The 19,023-nt window shown below is 47.8% G+C and overlaps 1 protein-coding gene across 1 annotated transcript; it reads right to left on the bottom strand.

Annotated features, from left to right (window-relative positions):
• Positions 1 to 140: 140 nt before the first annotated feature.
• Positions 141 to 19,023, bottom strand: jph3a (junctophilin 3a). The gene is made up of 5 exons (XM_065952531.1): positions 17,495 to 19,023; positions 7,463 to 8,243; positions 5,917 to 6,041; positions 2,250 to 3,481; positions 141 to 1,878 (listed from the first exon to the last, which is right to left on the bottom strand). The coding sequence occupies exons 1-5, from the start codon at positions 17,874 to 17,876 to the stop codon at positions 1,798 to 1,800; spliced, it is 2,601 nt and encodes an 866-aa protein (XP_065808603.1). The 5' UTR covers positions 17,877 to 19,023; the 3' UTR covers positions 141 to 1,797.

The following is a 19,023-nucleotide window of genomic DNA, read 5'->3' as shown; positions in this document are numbered from 1 at the left end:
GCTCAAGTCAGAGCCACATTTGGACCACCCCAGTCCAAAAAGTCTGGACACGCCCCTGTTAGGGCCCCAGATCAACCCGTTATCTGAACAGTGTTTTTTATAAACTGTGACTCAAAGGTGAAAAAAAGAGACCAAACAGATTAATTTCAAACATTTCATTATTTTCTCCACATTAACTTGGAAACAACCTCATAAACCAAAGAGTAAGAAAGAGCATGCTCGGGCATGCAATGATGTCACAACATGATGATGCCACTGGGTGCGAAGTATAAAACATACAGTAGCAGAGTTTCTTTTGATCATTCATAAACCCACGGAGAGTTAGAAGCTAGCGTTTATTTTACACCGCTCTCCTCGTCTCACGTCGCCTTGTGTTGCTGGATTAAAGAGACGAGAGGGAGAAACTCACAAACTGACACCAGATTGAGCAGGCTGAACAAACATGCTGAAAAAAATCTCATCCGGCCCAAAACGTGTCTGGAAATGACACCGTAGAAACCCCGTTTTTCCCTTTTTGACTGGTCCAAAAGGGAGAGAAAAGGGGGAGAGAGACAAAACAGTGCATGCCATTTCAGGGTGGGGGGAGGGGAAGGGGGAGGGGGGATCTGTGGGTGGGTGAGGAGGGTGGGAGGTCATCTTTCTTATTGATAAAGGTCAGTTGTCTCCTCTCGGCCCACGTGTGGGGGGCAGGGCTTAAAGCGACTTTAAATGAATAGATACGAGGCACTCTGCATTCTCTCTGTTTGCAAACTGCAGAAAGTAACAAACTGTAATAATAATAATAATAATAATAATAATAATGACACATACACGTATATATTAGAATCAGTGTTATAACATAACAGTCTCAGGCTGTACAAAGGGGGCGGGGCTTATCCTCCTCACTGTGTCAGCAGGTACATGTGTGTGTGTGAGTTTTAGCGTGCGAATGTGTGTGTGTTTGTGTGTGTGTGTTCACTAAATAACTTCCTCAAAGGTCACACTCCTCTTTGTGTGTGTGTGTGTGTGTGTGTGTGTGTGTGTGTGTGTGTGTGTGTGTGTGTGTGTGTGTGTGTGTGTGTGTGTCGGCCGGCCGCTGACGTTTGGTTCAAAGTTTGATTGGATGATTTGATTTGATGGCGGCGCTGATCTCCACTTCAGCGCCGGGCGACAGGAAGTGATGATCAGAGGATTAACGGTGATGTTAAAGGGTTAAAAACGTCGTTTTAAAGCCCACACAGCCTCATGCAATCGTTGTGTGTGTCTGTGAAGTTCTTTGTGGGAAAAGAAAGAATCATGACGGAGCCCTTTAAAATGGATCTACTCTGCAGCATAGTTCTGTATGTAGCGCATAGTGCCGATAAGGGTGGAGACTGGAGGGAGGGGCTAACATGGAAAATGGTTCAAAGGCTAAAGGGTTCAGGATGGAGTGTGTGCACCATGCTATACGTTAGCATGTTAGCAGGAAACAAAGTTTTTTTTTATATACTCTCGTCTAAAATGATGGAAAAATAGGAAGAACCGCCTTGTGTCATCTCCAGGAGGAGCCGCTGCACACACATGCAGATGTGTCCTGAGACTCCGCCCTCTTCAGAGCGGCACACTCCACTTTCTTCTTCTGTGGTGGCAAGCTGAAAATAAGCATTTGAAAAAGGAAAGTGCTCGAACAGAAGTGAGAAGACGAATACGTAGCAACGATAAAAGGCTCTGCTGTGTCTGTCGCTCGGCTGCGGGCTCCATGTCCGTCTCAGTACGTAACAATAATAATTTAATATACCGTAGTTATCAATAAGTCTTATAGATCATACCTGTATAAGCTTAAATAAAGAAGTGAATGAAAAGAATGGCTACTCCAATATTGAGTAAAATGACCATAACCACCAGAATAGAGCTGGAGCCCTGAAAGACAAGAGAAGAAGAAGAAGAGGAACAGGAAGTTAGTACAGGAAGTATGAAATCTGTGTAGTTTAAATGTCAGATAAGAGAGAACTACAGATCCGTACAGGAAGTGTAACCCTCAGCATGCAATTCATCAGAATTCAAAAAACAGAAATTATCTCGCCAAGGACTTCTACTTGTGCTGATGTGATAGCAAACATCAATAAAGTTTTATTTTACAAGAATCATATCGAAGTTAGCGATTCTGGAATTGAGACGACCCTACTCTTCATCGCGGCGAGGAGTGACATCATCACACGATGCCTCTGTCTCTTTAAATGAAGCTTGAAATGATCGAACAGGTAACAGGTGAAGAGCGTGTGGTGACTCACTGAGTTTGATTTGAGGGGGAGATTTTCCCCGTCCTGCTCCAGAGTGATGGGCGGAGACTTGAGGGGGGGTGAGAGGGTCAGGTCCCTGTGCAGAGGCCACTCCTCTAGCTCCGCCCCCACATTCAGGTTGTCCAGCATCTGTACAGAGTCCATGGACCCCTCCCTGACCGGCCGCAGGCCTCGGGTCCGCAGCCGGTTGTTCTTAGGGGGCGGGGACTCGTGGCCCCTCCCCCGAGTCGTCTGCGAATCCGCACTCTGAAGCCTCATGTCGACCGTGTAGTCGTTCATCCGCTCATCGTCCTGCTCCGTGAGGCGGGAGTGGGTGGGGCTCCACCTCAAGGTGCTCTCGGCGGTCCAGCCCCCGGGGAGGCCGTCCAGCCGGGGGCCGGGTCCGGCGTGCTCGCTCAGCTTGTGGTTGGGGGCGTTGTGCTGCTTCGGGTGGTGGTTGGAGTAGACATGCTCTCGGGGTTTGTAACTCGAGGAGACAAGCTCCTTTGCGCTGTGATTGGACGAGATATAATCATGGGACTTGTGATTGGAGGAAGCATGCTCAGAAGTCTTGTGATTGGACGTTGTGTGGTCCGGGGCCTTGTGATTCGATAAAATATGAACCTGCGGCTTGTAGTTGGACGAGGCGTGCTCGCAGGCCTTGTGATTGGAGGAGGAATGATCCCATGTTTTGTGATTGGATGACGAGTACTCTCTTGACTTGTGATTAGACGAGGCGTGCTTGGAGGGCTTTTGGTTGGACAGGGAGTGTTCCCATGATCTGTACGAGGACTTGTGATTGGACGAGGGTTTGTCCCGAGGTTTGTGGTTGGACAGCGGCGCCTGCTCATGCCCGTTGATCTGACTCTCGTGCTCCTCTAGCAAGGAGGGCGTGGTGGAGCGGCTGCTGCCCCCTCGGTCCGGGTACACGTCATCGCTCCAGTTGTTGGCCCCGCCCCTAGGCATGTCCACACCCCTCCCCTCCACCAGCACCTGGATCTCTGCCCCACCTTGATCATCCACGGCGCTCTGGCGCATAAAGCAGGCGTTTCGGGGGCGGTGGGCGTGTTTTTGAGGGGTGTGGGGGGGTGAGGTGGGCACGCTCAGCACGGGGCTGAGGTCAGGTGATATGACAGGGGGTGTGGTGTCCGGCGTGCACAGCTCTGGACTGTCTGTTCCCGTGGAGATCACCTCGTGGTCTTTGTCCTTGGCGTCCTGGTGTTTGGGCCTCTGACACTCCAGACCTGTGAACACACACGGAAAGATCTGGAAGTGAGCCATCACCCTGCAGCGTGTGTTTGTGTGTGTGTGTGTCTGTGTCTATCTGTGTGTGTGTGTGTGTGTGTCTGTCTGTGTCTATCTGTGTGTGTGTGTGTGTGTGTGTGTGTGTGTGTGTGTGTGTGTGTGTCTGTGTGTCTGTCTGTGTCTATCTGTGTGTGTGTGTGTGTGGTGTGTGTGGTGTGTGGTGTGTGTGTGCGTGTGTGTGTGTGTGTGTGTCTGTCTGTGTCTATCTGTGTGTGTGTGTGTGTGTCTGTGTGTGTGTGTGTGTGTGTGTGTGTCTGTGTGTCTGTCTGTGTCTATCTGTGTGTGTGTGTGTCTGTGTGTGTGTGTGTGTCTGTGTCTGTGTCTGTGTCTGTGTCTGTTTGTTAGTGTGTGTGTGTGTGTGTGTGTGTGTGTGTGTTTGTGTGTTAGTGTGTTAGTGTCTGTGTGTGTGTGTGTTTGTTAGTGTGTGTGTCTGTCTGTCTGTGTGTGTCTGTCTGTCTGTGTGTGTCTGTCTGTCTGTATGTGTCTGTATGTGTGCGCGCGCGTGTGTCTGTGTGTGTGCTTGTGTGTTAGTGTGTTAGTGTGTGTGTGTGTGTGCTATTTATATTTGTTAATTTCACAAATAAAATTGGTGTTTCGTTGCACTCTTGTTATTCTGACCAATAAAGGCTCTAAACTGTAAAAACAATATATAGATAGATCTATGTCGGCCGATATGTAGAATATCTTTCTTTTTTTTCTCTAAAATCAGTACCAGTTGTAAAAGCCTGTTTTTACAGCAGAGATTAACATGTTTACAGCCTGTAGGTCTGATTAGTTACTGTCATCACGGGCACACACTGTACACGAGGGGTGAACTTTTAAACGGTTTGTCAGGAGGTTTAAAACCCGCCTCAGCTCCAGCTCTCAGCCTGTCGTTAGGTTGACTGAAAGTTAGGCTGAGACAGCATTTCCAGCATGGAGACCGCCATCGATGGGACTCGAGCGCCCCCTGCAGGAACAGACGGGGGACGTCACTCAGGCTTCATCCAGTAATATTTAAAGTCTGTAGTTGAGCCCTCAGATGTAGTTTATCAAACACGTGTGGAAAAGATTTATCATGAAGACGAGATGGTCACTCAGCTGGAATGTAACTGAGCATGTACGTGCATCATGGCTCAACACTCTGCAGAGTGATGATGTTTGTTGTAATCCATATAGCGCCCTCTGCTGGTGACAGAGAACTGCTAGTGTAATACAATGAAACTCGAATGGTATACACAATATTTGACTTATGAATAAATCTCGTTATATCAGAGCATATCTGCAATATAATGAGCCGATAATGCTAGTCGTGATAATATCGGCAGATATTATCGGCTGGCCCACTTTTTGGTCAGGCTCTACTTTTTGGTTCCGTTTCAATACTTTTTTTAGTACTTAGTTTGATACTTTATCACCATCGGACCGTGTCATCCCCACAACCAACGGCCTGCTCCGCCCTACACCTCAGCGGAGAGGAAGTGTGGACAACAGGAACACGAGGAATACAAAGGAGAAATCCTTCCTGCATATTATCCCATGCTCTTTTGTGAAGCGTCTCGAGATAACACTTGTTATGAGCTTGCACTTTACAAATAAAGATTGATTGACACTAAAGAGTATTTGTTAATTTTTCGAATCATTGAGGCTTTTGTCTGAAATCACTCCTTACCTTCTATAAAGTGAAACCATTCTGTAGAAATGTCTGAATTCTGAGTGAGCCTCATCATGCCCTATATACCGGTATTCCACTCATTACATCCCACAATGCATTGTGAAAAGTAGTGTACAACCGATGGTCACTACTGATAAATATATCCAAGAATTTACGAGCAGAGAGTGGCGTTTGTCTGGACTGTTTTCAGACGGACGAGAATAGTGACCAGCATAGATTCTGCTCCTGAATGCTCTGGATTTGTTTGGACCAGAGAAGGTAGACGGTTTTAAGGCGACCCCCACATGGCCGTTTTGGACGCCCCTCGGTTTGCCAGATATGAGTGCAGTTATCAGGTCAACAGGTGTTGCAGCGATGGAAGCGGGCAAGAGAAGTGGTTCAGATAGAAGTGATTGCACCCGACCTAAAAAGCCTCTGCATGTTTCTAATAAGCTCCACGAGCAGAAACGTGCTCAAACTAGGATCGGCTCTCTTCAATGTTTAGAATTTGGTCTGCAGTACCCATTTTAACCACTAGGGGTCAGAGTTACATACTGCTTCTTTAATGAATGAATTTGTTTAAAGAGAGAAAACGATTTCAACGATGCATGTAAAGACTTTATATCCACTAAAAGTAAAATGTTTTGAGTTGTCATTAATTTAAACTAAAACCGTAAATTGTAAAACTGACTCCAATGTACGGAAAAGAGGAGTGTGTGAATGTGTGTGTCAGCCTCTCACCGTTCCCGTAGATATGGAAAGAGGGAGAGAGCTCTTTGGCGGCAATCCGGGCGAGTCGACACTCCTCAGTCGCTTTCTGAGCGACTCCTTCAGCCGCCTCCGCCTTCCCCCGGGCGTGGCTCATCCTGCAGGACGGACACAGAGCGTTATTCTCCTCCCTGAATCTGTGTTTACATCAAACCTGCTGTCTGGTTCGCCTTCATTTAGGCACACCTGCATTTCATTAAATTATTTAATTTATGCCGAGAGAGCTTCACTTTGACCTTCTTATTTAAACTGCTTTAATAAAGCCATTTAACCGTGAACGCCATTTGAACCTGGTGAAGTAAAGGTTTTTATTTCATCTTGTTTATTTCATCTTGTTCTCACTGATCGGTTATTCTCTCTCGCACTGCTCAGTCATCATGTTTTGTCCTGTGTTGTGGTTTGTATGGTCACACATTCTGTAAAATCCTCTTCCCCATGTTTCTCTAACACTAACATGTGTCTCTAGTCCGTCTACAAACCCCCCAATGATAAGAAAAGTCCATCCTCTCTGTCTTTTGCCTGGTCCACTTTTCATAAAATGTGTGCTCAAACAGGCTGTTTGGAGATTTTCCCTTCATGACATCACAAAGGGCAGTAGCCCCTCCCCCAGGTGGGTGACACTCCCACAGCTAGGTGTTTGTTCTGCCTTCTGAGTCTGCCTTCTCACCGTAAACAATAGGACATGGAGCGAGAAAGCCTGAGAGACCCAAGCCCTTCCAGAGAGGGGGCATGGTCAGACACAGCTCATTTACATATTTAAAGGTACAGACACAGAAACAGCCTGTTCTGAGCAGGGCTGAAATAGAGGGGTTTATAGACATGATCAAATACAGGATCAGAGTGGATTTAGAACAAGAAACTTCACACACATGTTTTGAGGAGCTCTGAGACTTATTTACACTGAAGAAGAGGAGAATATGAGACCTTTAATAGTGTACCTTCAGGTACAAACACAGTTCATTTATTTAACCCTCCACCAGGATTCAATGTTTCTGGGTTCGGTTGTTTTGTCTGTTTCTCTGCATTATCATATTTATGAACATCTTGAGACTCAGTGAAAGGAAGGAGCACGATGAACTGATTAATATTCGCTCGCTCTGCATGACCTGAACATTTGGTGTTTCTACTCATCTAGGTCTTTCATTAGAAATCTTTCCAGTTGAGCTTCCACTGAGCTTCATGTAGAATTTAAAGGTTCAACTTTCAGATGTTAAAGTGAAACACAATCATGTGTTTAAAGATTTTATGGACTCCTGATCAAAAAGCTGCACCAAATGTACCGGGAACTTTTAGTCACAGCAGCCACTTTTTACACCGTTAAAATGTTCCCTTTGTGAGTGAGTCCTCTGAATACTGCAAGTAATCAACCAATCAGAAATGTTCACTCTTGAAGCCCCACCCATAAAGTATTCTTATTAAGTTCCACCCCTCAATCAGGACTAACAGAATCCTCCGTGTAAACCCTGGTCCCTGTGGTGGAAACACAAACAGTTCCTCCTGTAGGCGGAGCATCTCTCACCGTGACATGGCGATCTCTGCTTTCTGCTTGGCGATGTCTGAGGCCTTCTCCGCCGCCTCCACAGCTCGGTCCACCTTCTCTCGAATCTTGCTGGCCCTCAGAGGGATCAAGTTCTTGCGTTTTCCGCTCACCAGGACATTCTGTTTATATTTTCCTTCCTCTTTGGTGCCGTCAGGGAATGTGGTGCAGCCGTATCCGTGGCGCTTGTTTCCCGCCCACTCCCCTTCGTAATGCAGGCCATCGGAGCGCCGGCTCACGCCCCAGCCCGCCCTTTGGTCACTCCGCCACTCGCCTGCATACATCTCTGTGACCGTGGCGTCCACAGGGGCCCCCTGCTCGCTCTCGCTGGCATTGGAGTGAATGTCGGATGCCGCCGAGCTGACGGTGCTCATGCCAGCCTCGCTGCAGAACGAGCTCTGTTTACTCAGCTGGCTGGCCAGCGAGCTTTTGGACTCGGAGCGCCGCAGCTTCAGGCCGCTCAGGATGGACTGTCTGAAACGACCTTTCCTCTTCCTCTGGCGTTCCGCCTCACTGGGAGCCGTCAGAGCAAACCCACCCCGTCCCACCGGGCTCCCGGCCAGCCCTGCCACCACCCCATCTGTGGGCGTGGGGGCGGAGCCGTCCTCGAGCACGGCGGGGGGGCCGTGGCTGTGCTCAGAGCGGAGTGAGTTTATGGATGTCCGCAGAGGGAAAAGGATGACGGCCGCCATGCCGTACGGGACACTTTGCCGAACGCCGTAACCATGACGCATCCCGGCCAGCCATTGGCCCTGAAACGTTCCTGAGACACAGAGAGAGAGAGAGAGAGAGAGAGAGAGACAGTCAGGACGGACGATCAAAGCCAGACTCAGACCCTACAGAACTTATTTCCTCAGGGTCCCCACAGGAGGACTCCATCTGAATGTCCCTCTAGCGCCACCATCAGGTTCATAAGTGTAATGACTCAGTGCCTCGATCTGTTTGTGTGACTTTACTGTGAGGTACCAAAACAAACAAACAAACAAACAAACAAACAGATGGCGGCAGAGGAAGACCAACAGCTCCTGAGTCCTCTTCGGTTAACTCTTTGTCTTTGTGAATGTTGTAGTGTCGTAATACTCGAGATCCGTCTAAACACTTTTTACGGTCACGGAATTGAAAGCCTTTTTACTCCGTCTTGTCTCCGTCTCCGACTGAGCGGACCCCGGATTTAAAATCAAGACCGGCCAAGTCCACCACTGATCGACTATTTCTCTACGTCATCACTGCCTCTTCACGCCTCTTTCTAAAAGAACAAATAATTCATTTGTAGTTTGATTTTTATCCCCCCGGTTACGTGTTACGCTCTAAGTGAGGGACACGCCCCCTAAACACAAGATGATGATTTTACAGTTATATATTTGGTCTTGGTCTTGACTCAGTCTCCTCCACCCCTCCTCCACCCCTCCTCCATCCTTTTTTTAGCTTCTCCTTCAAACTCCCTCCTCCATTTCCTCCCATCAATTCTTTCTTCTTCCCTCCTTCTTTCCTACATTCCCTCCTCCATCCTCCGCCAACACCCATTCTTCAACCCTCCCTCGATTGACTCTTCCATCCTCCAATCCCCTCCTCCATCCTTCTTTTAACTTCTCCTACATCCCCTTCCTTCCTTACCTCCATGCTCTCATCCCCCTTTTTACTCCTCCCTCCTCCTTTCCCTCCCCATCCCCTTCCATCCTCCCTCCAACCAATCCTTCTTTCTTCCTTTCCTCCATCCTCTCATCCCCTCCTCCATCCTCCCTCTTTCCTTCCCAGCAGAGATGGAAGAGAGAAGTTTCGTAATCAAACTCCACCTCAGCAGCATCAGCCTCAGATCATCCCGATCCTCTTGACTCAGAGAGAAAATCAATGAATCAGACGGGGGACTGAGACCCGGGCTGAGTCTGACCGTCGTTTCATCAATTAATCAAGCACGTCTCTCAAATGTCAGAAATCAGTAAAAAAGCTCCGTCAGAGTTTCCTGACATGAACAAACCCAAATGTTTTCTGGGATCAAATTCTCACAAAAACTACAAATGTTTCATCGTAAACCCGTCATCGCACAGAAATGTATCTGAACTGAGTGCTGGCTTCACACTGAAACAGGAAGTCATGGAGATGCGAGCGAGCTGAGAATATTCAAAGTGCCCAACGATCCGTCTTGAGTGGATCTGCGCCATCAGTCTGATATTTAAATTACGCCAATATCGGACCCCATATCGATATTAGAGTGGATCTGTCTGATCTGTAGTTTGAACCCAATCAGTCTCAACGTGTCAAAATAAAGGTATCGTTGTTTGCCGTGTAAAGAGTCCATCAGTTTTAACTCATCAATTCACACGCCGCTAACAAAGCAGTGGGAGCAACTTGGGGTTAAGTTTCTTGAACAGGGACACATCGGACACGTGGCTGCAGGAGCTGGGGATCAAACCCCTGACCTTCTGGTTGAGAGACGAGCGACTCTACCACTGAACCACAGCCGCTCTGATGGCTGATGTTTTTTTTTTTTTTTGGTCTCTCACGAAACAGACAGGCGAGCAATATGTGACTTTGACACCTAGTGTTTAAAATGGGTACTGCAGTCCAGATTCTAAACATTGTAGAGAGCTGTCCCCCCCTCCTCGCTAGAGTCGATGCTCACTCAGGTCACCATGTGGTGGACACTGAAGCTTCAGTGTTTAGCCAGCTCTGCTTCGGTCTGTAAACCTTTCTGTGTTCTAACCTCTCTCCATTTTTCAAAATCATCTCCAATATTGATCCTAGTTTGAGCACGTTTCTGCTCGTGGAGCTTATTAGAAACATGCAGAGGCTTTTTAGGTCGGGTACAATCACTTCTATCTGATCCACTTCTCTTGCCCGCTTCCATCACTGCAACTAAAACAGCGGGCAGAAAAACTTTAAGGCTCAATTGAAGAATCCATTAACTGGCTAACAGAATAAACACGACGATTGCAGCAATTCTAACTCAGGAAGCTCATGTGTAACTTACACAGCCTGTAAATATTGTGGAACAACCCTAACCCTATCATCACAGAAAAGACAGACACACCGGAGCCATGTAGGATGCACGATGCCAGCTTCTGATTGGCCGACTCCGGCAACTCTCAGTACCTCGTTGTGTGAGGTACTGAGAGTTGCCGGAGTCGGCCAATCTGTGAATCCACGGTAAACTGAGCTCTAGTTCTAATGTTTGAGTTTCTAATTAACTTGTTCAGTTCACAAAAGATATGAACGCGTTCACGCACAGCACATCCATCCATTCATTTTCTTCCCCTTATCCGAGGTCGGGTCGCGGTAGCAGCAAGCCGCCCCGATTCCCTCTCCCCAGCAACATTTTACAGCTCCTTCTGGGGGACTCTGAGGCGTTCCCAGGCCAGACGGGATCTATAATCCCTCTCATGAAACTCTTGGTTACTCCGGGTCTCCTCCCAGTTGGTAAACCTCCAAAAAGGAGGCGTCCAGGTGGATCCTGATCAGATGTCAGAACCACCTCAACTGGCTCCTAGATGTGAAGGAGTAGCAGCTCTACTCTGACGACCCCCCAAATGTCTAAGCTCCTCCCCCCTCTCTCTAAAGCAGGCCCAGACACCCTCCAGAGGAAAGTCATTTCGGCTGCTTGTAGCCGCCATCTTGTTCTTTCGGTCACTACGCTACTACACACAGCACAGCGCTCTGAGAATAGGGCCGGGTGGAGGGACGGGTTTGCTGCGTTTTAAGGGAGGGGGTCCAAATGACCACCCGGGTCATTGGGTCTGACGCTCATGCTTCTAACAGAGAGTATTTTAACATCTGTTACTTTGACTGAAGCGCTTCTTCCACAAGTTCTACTGTGGTGTAATAACATTTATACTTTGACAAACTTCTGCTAAACTATAAGAAGACCAAGAATCTAAAAAGTGTCATTCTGCATGAATAGAACTTTTAACTCAGGATGTTTAGAAGCCGAACTTCGACTTGATCAACGTATATTAACTCTCTTTATATTCAGGGGGTTAGAGTCTGTCACACATCAGGCTGGTTGGTAAAGGGTTAATGAGACTTTAAAAACAGAAAGAGAACATGTGTTATCCTCGATTTAAAGTGAAGCTGCAGTGTTTGAATTCAGTTTACGTAATTTGAGTGAAACACAAAATCAGCTTAGGATTAATGTGTAGTATTGAGTTCAGATGCTGACCCAATTCCTGACTACATGCTAACTGTGTGTCGCCGTGTATGTTGTGTGTTCGATAAAGCACGGCCCCTTTATCCCACAGAGGGACACATCATGAAATGACAAAAAGCTCCGTTTGTGTCCCATGAAGTGGAGACCAGGATGAATGCAGAGTTTCATTTCAGCGCCGTGGACAGCTCTAGACTGTCACGCCGATTTATCTTCAGTAAAATGCTTAATCTGATATAAAAATAAAGATTTTAAATGTTCTTCCTGTCTCAAGTTACTGACGGGTTATGTGTTTCCTGTCTGGGCCTCTCGTTATAAGATATCAACCCTCGACCTCTGGGGTTAAAAAATGTGTAAAAGTGTAAAATCCTGCAGTTCCTCGAGTGACCGATAGAGGCTGGCTGCAGAAGCACAGGAAGTCACATACACACCCATTCTAAAAAGCCTGTTTTTACAGCAGAGATTAACATGTTTACAGCCTGGTTAAAAAAACAAATAGGTCTGATTAGCTCATGTCTCGACTGAGACCAAGACATACCCCGAGACCAGAGTGCTCTGAAACTGAGACAAGACCAGGACATTTAGGGATTGAGACCGAGACAAGACCAAGACCAAGACAGGAAGAGAACGAGACAAAACCAAGACCAAGACATTTAGGAATCGAGACCGAGACAAGACCAAGGCAGGGTGAGACCTTTGAGATATTATGGGCAGAGGGCGTGTCACTCACTTAGATCGTAACAACGGGAAGGTTGTGGTCGTAAAAATCAAACTACAAATTGAGAGTGAGGTCAAAATGCTTTGGATTCTGAGACAAAGACCTTCAGACCGATCTTGAGCACTACGACACTAGAACCAAACTCCGGCCGCAAAATGATGTCTTTGGTCTGATGGACGTCTTTCTGTGATTTTATTCTTTTTGGGCGTTTGTGTTTGTGAGCCTTTTTGAAACTTAGGCTCGTCTCAGTCTGTGTGGACCAGGAGCTGTCCGTGGTGCTGAAACAAGGCCGGGATAGTCTGCACTCAGCAGCCCGTCTGTATGTGCACGAGGCCGCTTGTGGCCTCGACGATGTTCTCATTATCAGGCTATTATCATTTTTAATAAGCTCTTCATTTGTTGACAGGCCTGCCGGTGTGTGTGAGTGTGAGTGTGTGTGTGTGTGTGTGTGTGTGTGAGTGAGAACATCAGCACAGTTACTGGGTTGTGGAAAATGTGTCAGCTCGTGCGTGCTATATTCATCTGTCGGCGGTCCTCCACGTGAGCGGAAGAGGAGCGGCACAGTCCCGTGACGCAGTGGTTTTTAACGTTTCTCCATCTTTGTTTCTGATGTTTCAGGCTCGTGCTCAGACGGCAGGTGTGTCGTTTGGAGCCATTTATGCTCACTCTGGGAGCTGTTTCAAACAACCTCCACGGTCACTGCAGCACCGGATGACACACACACACAACCACTCACACACGCACACACGCTCACACACACACACACACACATACACATAATGTTTTCACTTTGCATCACTTATTGACCCCCTTTATCATCCGGGTCCCGACAGCGTCGTTTCTCAAACGGCCTAGATTATAAACCATAAAAAATATAGACTGACAGAGGCAGGGAGCCAATCAGAGAGCAGCTGGTCTCCAGTGACATGCTGACCTGCTGTCTCCTCGTTGCCATGGTGACAGAGGGTGTGATGCAGAGGGGAGTGCGCGGGGCGAAGGTGTGTTTTTATAAACAGTGTTGAGATTTCAACATGGTTTAATTTCTATTATTAGCCTTCTGTCCTCTTTTATTCTGTCCGCCATGTTTGTTCTCCTCAGCTCACAGTGAGGCTGGACACAAGTACACACACAACCAATGTGTGTGCTCACGTGTGTGTATGACTGTGTGCGTGTGTTGTGTGTGTGTGAGGACAGGGACGCATCATGTAACCACAGGGCAGTCATGTTGTCTCTTTGCATTCATCATGTCTCTTTGCAGTCGTCTCGTGTCTCTTTGCAGTCAACTTGTCTCTTTGCAGTCGTCTCGTGTCTCTTTGCAGTCGTCTCGTGTCTCTTTGCAGTCAACTTGTCTCTTTGCAGTCGTCTTGTCTCTTTGCAGTCAACTTGTCTCTTTGCAGTCGTCTCGTGTCTCTTTGCAGTCGTCTTGTCTCTTTGCAGTCGTCTTGTCTCTTTGCAGTCAACTTGTCTCTTTGCAGTCGTCTCGTGTCTCTTTGCAGTTGTCTTGTCTCTTTGCAGTCGTCTTGTCTCTTTGCAGTCGTCTTGTCTCTTTGCAGTCAACTTGTCTCTTTGCAGTCGTCTTGTCTCTTCGCAGTCAACTTGTCTCTTTGCAGTCGTCTTGTCTCTTCGCAGTCAACTTGTCTCTTTGCAGTCGTCTTGTCTCTTTACCGTCGTCTTGTGTCTCTTTACTGTCATCTTGTCTCTTTGCAGTCGTCTTGTCTCTTTGCAGTCGTCTCGTGTCTCTTTGTAGTCGACTTGTCTCTTTGCAGTCGTCTTGTCTCTTTGCAGTCAACTTGTTTCTTTACAGTCAACTTGTCTCTTTACCGTTGTCTCGTGTCTCTTTGCAGTCGTCTCGTGTCTCTTTGCAGTCGGCCTTGTCTCTGCAGTCTTATCGTGTCTCTTTGCAGTCTTATCGTGTCTCTTTGCAGTTGTCTTGTCTCTTTGCAGTCGTCTTGTCTCTTTGCAGTCGTCTTGTGACTCTGTGCAGTCGTCTTGTCTCTTTACCGTCGTCTCGTGTCTCTTTGCAGTCGTCTTGTCTCTTTGCAGTCGTCTTGTCTCTTTGCAGTCTTATTGTGTCTCTTTGCAGTCATCTTGTCTCTTTGCAGTCGTCTTGTCTCTTTGCAGTCTTATTGTGTCTCTTTGCAGTCGTCTTGTCTTTTTGTAGTCGTCTTGTCTCTTTGCAGTCGTCGTGTCTCTTTGCAGTTGTCTCGTGTCTCTTTGCAGTCGTCTTGTCTCTTTGCAGTCGTCGTGTCTCTTTGCAGTCGTCTCGTGCCTCTTTGCAGTCGTCTTGTCTCTTTGCAGTCAACGTATCTCTTTACAGTCGTCTTGTCTCTTTACAGTCAACTTGTCTCTTTACCGTCGTCTTGTGTCTCTTTGCAGTCGTCTTGTCTCTTTACAGTCGTCTCGTGTCTCTTTGAAGTCGGCCTTGTCTCTTTACAGTCGTCTCGTGTCTCTTCGTAGTTGATATGTCTCTTTGCAGTCGTCTTGTCTCTCTGCAGTCTTATTGTGTCTCTTTGCAGTTGTCTTGTCTCTTTGCAGTCGTCTTGTCTCTCTGCAGTCTTATTGTGTCTCTTTGCAGTTGTCTTGTCTCTTTGCTGTCGTCTTGTCTCTTTGCAGTCGTCGTGTCTCTTTGCAGTCGTCTCGTGTCTCTTTGCAGTCGTCTTGTCTCTTTGCAGTCGTCTCGTGTCTCTTTGTAGTCATCTTGTCTTTTTGCAGTCGTGTTGTCTCTTTGCAGTCGTCTTGTCTCTTTGCAGTCGTCTCGTGTCTCTTTGTAGTCATCTTGTCTTTTTGCAGTCGTGTTGTCTCTTTGCAGTCGTCTTGTCTCTTTGCAGTCAACTTGTTTCTTTACAGTCAACTTGTCTCTTTACTGTCGTCTCATGTCTCTTTGCAGTCGTCTTGTCTCTTTGCAGTCGTCTTGTGTCTTTGCAGTCAACTTGTCTCTTTCCAGTCGTCTTGTCTCTTTGCAGTCGTCTTGTCTCTTTGCAGTCGTCTTGTCTCTTTGCAGTCGTCTCGTGTCTCTTCGTAGTTGACTTGTCTCTTTGTAGTCGTCTTGTCTCTTTGTAGTCGTCTTGTCTCTTTGCAGTCGTCTCGTGTCTCTTCGTAGTTGACTTGTCTCTTTGTAGTCGTCTTGTCTCTTTGCAGTCTTATTGTGTCTCTTTGCAGTCGTCTTGTCTCTTTGCAGTCATCTTGCCTGTTTGCAGTCATCTTGTCTCTTTGCAGTCATCTTGTATCTTTACAGTCGTCTTGTCTCTTTGCAGCCTTATCGTGTCTCTTTGCAGTCGTCGTGTCTCTTTGCAGTTGTCTTGTCATTTTGCAGTCTTATCGTGTCTCTATGCAGTCGTCGTGTCTCTTTACAGTCGTCTTGTCTCTTTACCGTTGTCTTATCTCTTTGCAGTCTTATCGTGTCTCTATGCAGTCGTCGTGTCTCTTTACAGTCGTCTTGTCTCTTTGCAGTCTTATCGTGTCTCTTTGCAGTCGTCTTGTCTCTTTGCAGTCGTCTCGTGTCTCTTTGCAGTCGTCTCGTGTCTCTTTGCAGTCGTCTTGTCTCTTTGCAGTCGTCTCGTGTCTCTTTGTAGTCGTCTTGTCTGTTTGCAGTCGTGTTGTCTCTTTGCAGTTGTCTTGTCTCTTTGCAGTCGACTCGTGTCTCTTTGCAGTCGTCTTGTCTCTTTGCAGTCATCTTGTCTCTTTACAGTCGTCTTGTCTCTTTGCAGTCGAAGTCGTGTCTCATTGCAGTCGTCTTGTCTCTTTGCAGTCGTCTTGTCTCTTTACAGTCAACTCTTGTCTCTTTGCAGTCGTCTTGTCTCTTTGCAGTCATCTTGTCTCTTTACAGTTGTCTTGTCTCTTTGCAGTCGACTCGTGTCTCTTTGCAGTCGTCTTGTCTCTTTGCAGTCATCTTGTCTCTTTACAGTCGTCTTGTCTCTTTGCAGTCAAAGTCGTGTCTCTTTGCAGTCGTCTTGTCTCTTTGCAGTCGACTCTTGTCTCTTTGCAGTCGACTCGTGTCTCTTTGCAGTCGACTCGTGTCTCTTTGCAGTCGTCTTGTCTCTTTGCAGTCGTCTTGTCTCTTTGCAGTCGTCTCGTGACTCTGTGCAGTCGTCTTGTCTTTTTACCGTCGTCTCGTGTCTCTTTGCAGTCGTCTTGTCTCTTTGCAGTCTTATCGTGTCTCTTTGCAGTCGTCTTGTCTCTTTGCAGTCGTCTTGTCTCTTTGCAGTCTTATTGTGTCTCTTTGCAGTCGTCTTGTCTCTTTGCAGTCGTCGTGTCTCTTTGCAGTCGTCTCGTGTCTCTTTGCAGTCGTCTTGTCTCTTTGCAGTCGACTTGTCTCTATGCAGTCGTCTTGTCTCTTTGCAGTCAACTTGTTTCTTTACAGTCGACTTGTCTCTATGCAGTCGTCTTGTCTCTTTGCAGTCAACTTGTTTCTTTACTGTCATCTTGTCTCTTTACTGTCATCTTGTCTCTTTGCAGTCGTCTTGTCTCTTTGCAGTCAACTTGTTTCTTTACAGTTGACTTGTCTCTTTGCAGTCGTCTTGTCTCTTTGCAGTCAACTTGTCTCTTTGCAGTCAACTTGTCTCTTTACTGTCAACTTGTCTCTTTACTGTCATCTTGTCTCTTTACAGTCGTCTTGTCTCTTTACAGTCGACTCTTGTCTCTTTGCAGTCGACTCTTGTCTCTTTGCAGTCGACTCGTGTCTCTTTGCAGTCGTCTATTCTCTTTACAGTCGTCTTTTCTGTCTTTGTTGTTGTTTAGTGTCACTCGTGGTGTCGTTCTGCAGGTGGAGCTGCACTCGCAGGTGTTTCTGTTGGACAAACTTTTGTTTTTCGCTCGTCTCTGAGATCAACGTGAACTTTATGACTCTTGTGTAAACTTTATGCTGCAGCAGACATACACCCTAAATCCTGACTGCCCCTCCCCTATATTGAATAATAAATACATCAACTCACTTTCCTAAAAATTGGAACCCAGCAGCCCCTGAAGCAGGGGCCTGATCAGTCGTCCCTGCATGCCTGTGGATGTGACCTACATGTTGTTTGTGAACCCTAAAGTGAAGCAGTGTTACACTGGACGTTTGCAGCAGGTGGAGTACGCCTCAAACTCAGTTTGTGGAGCAGAAAAGGAGACATATTTTATACCTGTGGAAGGTTTACGTTTTCAGCCTCAGCCCTCTTACCTCCATCAGAGTAGGTTTCGGTGCCGTATCCGTCCTGCAGCCCGTTGCTCCATGTCCCCTCGTATCGGGCCCCGCTGGCCGTGCTCTCCAGCTGCCCATAACGACCTTTGAAGCCCTGTGTCCACTCCCCCCTGTACTCCCAGCGGCCCTTGTTCTCCACCCCAATGCCGTGCCTCTTGCCCTGCGCCCAGGTGCCCTGGTAGCTGTTCCCGCTGGGCCATGTGTACACACCCAGGACCTCGAACCCGTGGCTCCAAGCTCCGGCATACTCGCCCTGACCCTGGGGCCCCGTGCAGACCCCTCGGCCATGGGCCTTGCCCTGCTCCCACCCCCCGCAGTACGACCCCCCGTCATCAAAGTCAAACCTGCCTCCAGTGGACATGCATGAAACAGGTTTAGGCAAATCCTTAGAACGTCAGAAAAGAGAGAACAGGCCGGTTCAGTCAGAAGGAGCAGAGGGAGGAGGCCTCGTCTGATCCGTTAGCATGGAGCTGCAGGCCTCGCCTCCTCCTCTCCGCCCAGTTTAGGATGTAGAACAGCAGCTCTTCGTCTCGAAATCAGCCGGATGTTTCTGGAACAGCGTCACCTCACGATGGAGAAGCAGTCTCATCCTCAGCAGCGGGTCTGGACTCACGAAGGCGGCTCCTGTGCATGCTGCTTCCCATGGGCATGCAGGCTCAGAGTGTTTCTCCTCCTCCTCCTCCTCCACTTCCTCCTCCACCTTCCTGCCCCACGCAGCTTCGCAGCCGGGCAGCTCGCCGGCCCGTCGCCTTGGCTGTGCAGCAGGGCGCTCCAGACAAGCGAGGCCTAGGCTTCTCCAGCAGTCCCGGAGGCCCTCAAAGCAGCGAGCGCGCTCAGTTAGACATCACAGCATCCAAACATCCGACTGTGAGAACGTCGCTGCAGCACCGACAGGAGGAGAGGGAGAGACAGGATGATGCTGCGCTCAGATGCTAATAAAAAAAATCTGAGAAGCTGGGGATATTTTTTCTTAGCATGGCCTGGAAACAAGCATCCAAGCTAACGCTCAGACACACACATCCATAACACACACAGTATCAGCCTCGCACACACACCTCGGCAGACATCACGGAGAGGGAATATCTCTCCTCTTATTTCCTCCCCTGCGCTCGGCTGTGATGTAAGATGAAGCTCTCTCCTCCTGAAGATGTGACCAAAAAAAAACAGAAAATAAATTATTCCTCTGCTCTTCTCTCCGTCATCGTCTCCATGTTTCTGTTTTATCCTCAATCCTCAATCCACACAGTCATCCGTCCTCTCGTGTTTTTCGGCCTTGCTCTCTTTCTATTTCTCTTGCTCTCTCTCTCTCTCTCTAAAATCTGCTCATTACAGGACTGTTCCACCCCAGCCAATACCCCTCCCCCACACGCTCTCTCTCACACACACACACACACACACACACACACACACACACACACACACACACACACACACACACACACACACACACACACACACTCCTCTCAGCTCTTAAAGAGATAGAGACGGAGGATGGTGGAATAGCTGCG

This window comes from Labrus bergylta, chromosome 3 (assembly GCF_963930695.1).
Source record: "Labrus bergylta chromosome 3, fLabBer1.1, whole genome shotgun sequence".
Lineage (NCBI taxonomy): Eukaryota > Metazoa > Chordata > Actinopteri > Labriformes > Labridae > Labrus > Labrus bergylta.
This window is presented reverse-complemented; position numbering and strand designations above follow the sequence as displayed.

Excerpts from the sequence above, each read along its gene's own strand:
- jph3a (XM_065952531.1), bottom strand. The coding sequence starts at position 17,876 with ATGTCCACTGGAGGCAGGTTTGACTTTGATGACGGGGGGTCGTACTGC. Across the intron at positions 3,482-5,916 it reads TTTCCATATCTACGGGAACG|GTCTGGAGTGTCAGAGGCCC; the intron begins GTGAGAGGCTGA and ends GTGTGTTCACAG. Across the intron at positions 1,879-2,249 it reads TCCCCCTCAAATCAAACTCA|GGCTCCAGCTCTATTCTGGT; the intron begins GTGAGTCACCAC and ends CTTGTCTTTCAG.